Source organism: Nansenia antarctica, assembly GCF_963989245.1.
Source record: "Nansenia antarctica genome assembly, chromosome: 19".
Lineage (NCBI taxonomy): Eukaryota > Metazoa > Chordata > Actinopteri > Argentiniformes > Microstomatidae > Nansenia > Nansenia antarctica.
The window spans coordinates 24,894,211-24,903,033 of NC_137692.1; the positions used below are offsets into that span (position 1 = coordinate 24,894,211).

At 44.9% G+C, this 8,823-nt stretch overlaps 1 protein-coding gene across 1 annotated transcript; it reads right to left on the reverse strand.

Moving 5' to 3' along the window:
- Positions 1–597: 597 nt before the first annotated feature.
- Positions 598–3,403, reverse strand: rflnb (refilin B; the record flags this gene model as incomplete). The annotated part of the gene is made up of 5 exons (XM_080549086.1): positions 598–998; positions 1,992–2,086; positions 2,282–2,537; positions 2,711–2,787; positions 3,170–3,403. The coding sequence occupies 5 exons, from the start codon at positions 3,401–3,403 to the stop codon at positions 620–622; spliced, it is 1,041 nt and encodes a 346-aa protein (XP_080405212.1). The 3' UTR covers positions 598–619.
- Positions 3,404–8,823: the final 5,420 nt, after the last annotated feature.

Genomic DNA, 8,823 nt, shown 5'->3' on the forward strand with positions numbered 1-8,823 from the left:
AGCAGTAAAATACTTTATCAAAAATAAGTTGTTTTCATGTCACAGACTATTGTAGGTGGGTTTTGAGGCCAAAGTCCCAATTGACAAGATAGGGAAGAATTGCACTGGTTTGTGCTTCGCTCACTCAGAAGCTTCTCTGTCCTACAAATCAAAATGTGTTCCTGGTCACCATAGAAACACGACCCTGAAAACATGCAGCTTGGAACAAAGTGTCCATGAATCATAACCCTATCAAATCAAAAGAATGTTACACTTGTAAACACCATGTCAAACAGTTGTCAAACTTTATTTAAAATGTTACACTAAATACTATCCTTAAGTAAAGTAGACATAAAAACACATAAAAGTCTTCTAAGAAACGATACTTTCAGTTCTTTAATTTACGATATGATGGTGGTTTGTTTTCTGACCAACAATTCTGAACAACAACAATGGCACGTGCCATCACCTGACTATCTCAGTCCACTTGTGTTTAACAAACCCAGCATGGGCCATACTGAAGAAACACTTATTGTCTCTCAGTGATAATAAATTAAAACTAAAAAGGCAACAATGACCAGTCCATGGTGGTCAGCCTAGAGGCTAGGTAGCGACCCCTCCCTGGGGTAGCAACAATCCCTCACTGGGGTAGCAACAAACCCTCACGGGGGTAGCCTCCTCTCACTGGGGTAGCAACCCCACACTGGGATAGCCTCCTGTGACCGGTGGCCTCGAGTGTCACGCTGGACAGGAAGCGCCTGGCGACCTGACGGCTGTCGTAGCTCAGCCTGGTGGTGTCCACGACGTCTAGATGCTTGGGGTACACGATGGTGGTGCTCTGGAAGCGCTGGGGCCTCAGGCGGGGCTGCAGGTACAGCTGGGTCTTGTAGTGCCTCCAGGTGCTGTGGGGCAGCGCGATGACGGTCTGGCTGCAGTGCTCCAGGCCCAGGCCGCGCGGCTGCAGGTCCACTTCCTGGATGAAGTGGCGCCTCGAGTCGTAGCGCACCGCCGAGCTGTATCTAGGGTGAGGGAGGGGGGGCAAGTCATGTTATACAAAAGTTAGTTCTGACCAAGTAATTTGATTGGACAAGAGGCATTCCATGAGTGCTGATATACAGTATAACAGCACTGGGACTTTTAACTATATGTATCACTCCGAAATGACCGTTAATACAAAGTAGCTAGCCTGCAGATGTTTGTGTTCAGGTTACTAGGCAACAGTCCAGTTGCGGAACTACTTTTTGTTGACGGAGCCAAAATAAATGATTAAATAAACAAACAAATCATAATCTGTTGTCACTTATTACTGTTAACTAATAACAGGCCTCGCGTGCTGATATTCAGTATAACAGCACTCCCTCTCGTGTGATATTGCTTAATTTATGCATGTATGTATAATTTCACTGTTGGGTCAAATGGGATAGCTTTGGGTTTTTATCATCATGGAATATACTATAGTGAGGTCACATTCAAGCAGTGCACCGCCACACTTATCTATGACAAGTCGTGATGCAAAGAGCACACACACACACACACACACACACACACACACACACACACACACACACACACACACACTATTCGGTTGTTAAGTCTGACGTCAAACGTGACGTTTAGCAATTTCCGGGTCCAAACCAGAAATTCCCTGCACCAGAGTACCAGTGTACTAAAGCACCAGAGTACCAGTGTACTAAAGCACCATAGTACCAGTGTACTAAAGCACCAGAGTACCAGTGTACTAAAGCACCAGAGTACCAGTGTACTACAGCGGTAGAATGACAGTTCAATCGTTTTTAGACTGGGATCTATTCATACAACAAGGGACACAGCACTTTCCCGTTTTCCCCATATTTGTCAGCGTCTTTGAGCCTCGGAAAAGCGCTATATAAATATAATGAATTATTATTATTACTGAGGCATTTCGAAGAGAGCGCCTCAGCCAACTTTGGACCCGGAAACACGTCACGACTTAACAACTGAATATTTTAAAACAGAACAGGCTACCTTATTACCTTATTTCTTTGGGCTGCAGTGGAGCACGTGCTATCCCCTCTCCGTAGGACAACGGCCTCCGCTGGGGAACAGATCCAATCGGTAAAATTGGAACCTGCAAACCAGAGTCAGCCGACAGTCAACACACACACGGAGACTGACTTAGTGGAGGTGGCAAACGTGTACTGACTGACGTGACCCGGTCTCCGAATATGACCAGTGCACGAACCCGAGAAATGCTTAAACTAAGTGAACCAATTCCCATTATAGATTTGATTGGGTGGAATGGTGAGTGGTGAGTCTGCTCTACCCGACGACTGTCACAGCCCAGCAGCTCTGTGGTGTAGACGTCCCGGGCGTGCTTGGGGTACACGATGGTGGTGCTCTGGAAGCGCTGGGGCCTTAGGCGGGGCTGCAGGTACAGCTGGGTCTTGTAGTGCCGCCAGGTGCTGTGGGGCAGCGCGATGACGGTCTGGCTGCAGTGCTCCAGGCCCAGGCCGCGCGGCTGCAGGTCCACTTCCTGGATGAAGTGGCGCCTGGAGTCGTAGCGCACCGCCGAGCTGTATCTAGGGTGAGGGAGGGGCAAGTCATGTTTATGCATGTGTCATTTCACTGTTGGGTCAACAAATGGGATAGCTTTGGGGGGTTTATCATGGAATATACTATAGTGAGGTCACATTCAAACAGTGCACCACCACACAATGTATTGGTTATATAAATATAAATATATATAGGCTACCTTATGTCTCTGGGCTGCAGTGGAGCACGTGCTATTCCCTCTCTCTGGGGAACAGACCCAATCTGTAAAATTGGAACCTGCAAACCAGAGGCAGCCACAGTCAACACACACACGGAGACTGGATCTAGTAGTGGAGGTGGCAAACGTGTACTGACGTGACCCAGTTTCCCAATTGGCCAGGAGGACACGAACCAACCGAGAAACTATTGCACCAATTCCCATTATAGATTTGATTTGATTGGCTTGGAATAGTAGTGTCATCAAAATAATTTGTTGAACAATATTTCACCAAGTTTCATAAACAATGTTGCTGCACTTTCTTTGCAAAGTGTCCATGCATGAGTGATAAAGGCTGGGTGGTTTGTTGAACTTGTTACAATGTTGCAAAATGTAACAATTGAAACAGTTGTAGCAACAATTGAAACAAGTTGTAGCCATTTATAAAACAGCGATACGTACCGAGGATGAGGACCCTCTGCATTCGTCTTCAGACACCGGGCTTGTTGCGCCTTTCTCCCCGGGACAGAGAGCAGGGGGGGGCAGCAGAGAGGCTTTCTCCCCGGGACACCAGGCACTGGGCCCCGGGCTGGGGGGTAGTCCAGAGTCGGGGCTGTCCAGGACCCGCTCAGCCTTGCAGCTCATACCCAGCGGATCGTTGTCACACACAGTCGGCAAGTTTAGTCTGCCCGCCATTTCACTTCCACAAACAACGTTCCTTAAAGTTAAAGCCTCAAGGCTTCTCTTGAATCCAACCGATCCAGGGATCCTCCAGCTCCTTCCGATAACGAACCACGTTAACTACGAAACGACTGAACGACAATTACGCTCGCAGCGACTTGTGTTGATTGACATTATTGTTGTCTACCACATCTAAACACTAATGTGTTTCCGCACAAATACAAAAAATCCTTAAAACCGATTTTACAAGAAGTAGCCTCCTCTACCGTATCCTGCTGCACAAGTCAATGGAGTTAGTAACTCACACTCACTGCCTGGGTTTTCTCTGCTCCCAAAACATTGCCACATGTTTGGACAATTGGACAATAAACAATAAACAATATCAACATAAATCCGTCTGGCTTTGAAGATGACAACGTCTCATCGCGGTGTGTCACTTAGAATGATCCTGTCCGCGTCTCTCTGCTCAGTTAAACCATTTCATTGTTTTGCAGCAGGGAAATACTGGAGGAAGGAAGGAAACGCCTTTTTAAAAAGCATCTTGTCGCTGATTGGAGGACAACAAAAACGAAACATGGGAACCCTTCTGCAGCCCCCCCACCACCCTTCTGCCCCCCCACCACCCTTCTGCACCCCCACCACCACCACCACCACCCTTCTGCAGCCCCCCCACCACCCTTCTGCACCCACCCCCCCCACCACCACCCTTCTGCAGCCCCCCCCCACCACCACCCTTCTGCACCCACCCCTTCTGCAGCCCCCACCTCCACCACCCCCCTCCCCACCACCACCGCTCCTTTGTGGTGCAGTAGCCTGGAGCGTTCAACTTAGTGGGGGGGAATAGTTATGTGACCCTAAAGTGAATCATTTACATTTCAGCCCATTTAGCAGACGCTTTTATCCAAAGCGACTTAGAGATTAAACTATTGTCTAAGTGAGTGAATCAACTATACACTCACCGAAGAGGGGGCTGGAATGTATTGGTCTGGAAAGATTAACCTACATTATTAAAGGCAAGCGGAAAGACTTTGACAAGCTGTGGGAACCATACATGAAGAACATGTAGGATAGAATACTTTATTTTAAGTATTTTTTGTTTAGTTTTTTATTCAATCCAAAATTGATGCAAGTTGTGTGTGTCTTTTTTGATTGATTGATTGAAAACTTTATTAGAAGATTTGCAGAAGTAGGTACATGAAAGTACATATTACATACAAGGTCAACTAACAGGATAAAAACCCAAGAAAGCCACTGGCTTATTTCAATTGGGGTCCTTGATTCTCAATTCATCGTCTATGTTTGTGAACTTTGTTATTGTATGTTTCTCTTTTTTTGTCTTTTGTTGTTTTGTCTTTGATGTTGGTATATAAAAATGATAATAAAAATATTGTGGAAAAAAAAACTATACACTCACCGAACACTTTGGCTGCGTTTGGAAATTCAGTCAGAAAATCTGCTGATTTCAGAGCGCTCTGGTGTCAACGTCATAGAGCGCTCTAACTCTAAAATCAGTTAATTTACCAAAGGTCAGTTTAAAAGTCTTTACAAACGGTGCTCTCACACCACATTTAGGAACGGACCCTTAATTAGGAACACCTGTACACCATCTCATTCCTTCAGGTGGTGTAATGGTGTGGGGAGTGTTCTCTTGGCTACTTTGGGCGCCTTAATACTGTAATGAGCCTGTGTGAGACCTCAGTTACACCAGTGGAGTTAACTCATTTGGCAGTGCAGATAGCACTCAGAAGGATTGGTTGCATAGCAACCAAGCAGCGAATTATTTGAGCCACATTGATGGAACCGAACGCAAAATGAAATCATCGCCGATTAGAAGATAATCAGCCTTCTAGGACTCGGCCCCTGTTATGAGGCCCGTTAGCAGCTCTGCTAACAGAGTTAACTCCTTTGGTAATGCGGTTAGCGGTTAGCATGGCCGGTTGGTAAGCGGGAGATTGGGTTCGAGACCCGCATCGGGCGAGTTAAGCCCAATGCACACGGCGTGCGATATTGTCGCAGGACAACATTCGATTCTCCATTCACACCCACTCACTTCGGTGGCGACAAAATCGCACGCGTGTGCATTGGGCTTTACTCTCCCCTGCCGTTTCGCTACAATACCAATCAATCATCGCTTGAATGCCACGGCCTATTTGAGTATCGTTGCTGACCATGTGCGTCTCTTTATGGCCACAATGTGCCCATCTTCTAACGGCTGCTTCCAGCATGATAATGCACCATGTCACAAAGCAGAAGTCGTCTCAAACTGGTTTCATGAACATGACAATGAGTTCACTGTTCTTCAGTGGCCTTTGCGGTCATTGGATCTGAATCCAATAGTCACTTATTTATTTATTTATTATTGTCACTTGTTTTTTTGTATTATCTTGAATTATGCCTATTGCCGAATAATTTGTCTTGTGCTAAGCCTAAGTATTTTACTGACATAATAATAAACGTGAAACTTAAGTAGTAATAGTACACCTTTGGGATGGGGTAGAACGGGAGACTCACAGCTTGAAAGCACAAATCTACAGGAATGGTGTGACGCAATCATGTCATTGTGGAATCAATGCTACGAATAACTGAGGCTGTTTTGAGAGGAAAGGGAGGCTCCACCCAGTACTATTACAGTGTTCCTAAAGTGATCAGGCGAGTTAAACATCAGTCATTGTAAGTAAAACCTCAGATAAGAACAAGTGACATAACCAATAATACATGAAAATAAAACATTGTGGCAAACCTTTATTAGTGTCCTTCCACCAGTTGCCATGACTACTGAGAGTAGCTGCGCTGAGAATACAAAGTCATATTTGTTTTCATATCAACAGAAGGCAGGAATGTGTTGCATTATATTAATATATTTATACACGTATCAACGACTGTCCAGAGGGAGTGAGTTCCTCCAGGCCCCAGCACCAGGGGGGTATTCCATCAATGTTGCTAACGAAATCTGTACATAATTGAAAAAGCCCGGTAAGACGTTGATTGTGACTTATGGCTCAAGCCATTCCATTAACACAATTTAGCGGTGTCTCCTCAACTAGCCAGGAGTACGGAGTACATATAAGCAGCCCAGAACAGGTGATTTTCGAAAAGAAGATACTATAAAAACACCATGCATCTTATGCAATCTTTTCTTCTTTTGCTTTAACTGAAATGTTTTCTATTTGCAGGGAGATGGCCCCAGCAGGTCTATGGGCTGTTGATGGGGAGACCATTTCTGCGTTCTTCAAATTATGTAAAACACCTTTCTGCAGGACATGAACAAAGTACTTAAGTCAATATTGAAGTAACTAACTATTCATGTTGCTGTTACCAACTGACACTTTTTCTGTCACAGGATGTCCATTCCCTTTAAAAAGCGTCTTGACATTCAGTACAAAAACTAAGAAATTAAGAAGGTGCAGTTGAAAATAAAGAAATTGTAGAAGAGTAAGTATACATTTAAACAGCAGAAGATCGATGGTTTCGACTGTATTTAATGTTTATTTCTTTTTTGTCTTCACAGAACAAAGGTGACTATTAATAAAATGAGGATGAACTGAAATGGGTATCTTTACACACAGTTCTTCCATCTATGGCAGGGGTCCCCAAACTACGGCCCGCGGGCCGAACACGGCCCACCCCCACACTTGGACCGGCCCTTTGAACAACGTGTAATTTCTAACTGCAATTGCGGCATTGCACCGACGTGGTGGCGGGGGCGCTGTTTCACAAATAAGTTAGCTTTCGTGTTTGCTAGCGAAATAGCTGATAGTTGATGTTGACTGCTCAAGGAGAATACATATTTGAAAGTACAGAATGCCTGAGAGCCTTATATTGCATTATATTACATTACATTTTGAATGGTCATCTGGTGCCTGAATATTGTGTTTTCCTTTACATAAATAATGACATTTCCACCATAAATTGATGCAGAAAGGGCACAAATTGCATCTAAATTCACCAGAATGCAAGAAATTAAGTGTTTGATGCTCATTTAAGGACCCCCAGACAGCCCTGCTTCATGGGTCCCCCCGTGTATGATGAGGGTCCTCCCTCAAGTATCAGACTGTAAAACTGATTATATTTCATTGACATATCACTATAGGTATAAATTCCATCCAAATTAAACTGTTTAGACTTTGTTTGCATCCACCAGTGCTCTCCTGCGCGCAATTGCTTTGCGCAACCGCCTCCATTCCACTCCGTTCCATATTATTTTATGTTAGAGACCAACCCAGGCCCCCTATCACAGAAAGGAAAAATTATGTGGCCCTCACAGAAAAAGGTTTGGGGACTCCTGATCTATGGGTTCAAAGCCTGGGTCAATGTCTTCCCATTGCTCCTCCAGCAACATTGGGGGAAGTCTCTCACGGCGTACGGTGGCAATGTTGTGCAAGACTGCAACAGGCTACTGTGATGTCACAGGTGATGTCTGTGATATCACAGGCCCTGGCAGGAGTAGAGGCCAATGCACATGGCCCTGATTTTGTCGCACCACCGAATTCGATTCCATTGTTTTGAATGAGACAATGCACACGGCGTGCGATGTGATATTGTCGCACGACAACATTCGATTCTCCATTCCCACCAATTGAAATAATTAAAAGAATTGAGAATCGAATGTTGTTGTGCAACAAAATCGCACGCCGTGTGCATTGGCCTGAACCCTGAGGCTTTTCAGGCACTGAAACCTACACTTCAGTTGCCCAAACCACAAATCTTTGCCCTGGTTTTGTTGTGGGCATGGTTGAAGGCCATCTCTGTTTGTGTCGCTGGTTCTGGGTAGGGTGTCAGCCAGCAAGTATGGCATACAGGGATAGATCTGTCCCCAAACAGAGCATCTTCATCCACAGGGTGCTCTATAAATATATTGTGGGATGTATGAATGTTTTGACTGTTTTGATTACGCACCCACTAGATCCCTCAGGTCCTCTGGTACTGGTCTCTAGATCCCTCAGGTCCTCTGGTACTGGTCTCTAGATCCCTCAGGTCCTCTGGTACTGGTCTCTTTGGTTGTTCCAGGGGTCTGGACAAAGACCCATGGCGAGGCCTTTAGCCACTATGGCCCCAGACTTTGGAACGGCTTAACGGAGGACGTGAGGGTGGCAGAGAGTGTGGATATTTATAAAAGTAAGAAGCTTAAAACCCATAATCTTTGTTTTTGTTCTTCCTTTTATTCCTGGTCTTAGTATGTCTATGTTTCCTATCTCCTACCTAGTTTTATTGTATTGTGGTTTATTTACTATTGTTCAGCACTTTGAGTTGCATTCAATGCATGACTTGCTGTGCTGTATAAATAAAGTTTGATTGATTGATTGATTGATTAATTAGGGGGATCAGACACTGATCTTTGGAAGTAAAGACATAAATTCGTGCTTTGTCACATTGTGAGGAAAAAGGTCTGAACTTATGTTTCCGAATACGGACGTGACGAAAGTGATGCGATCGCG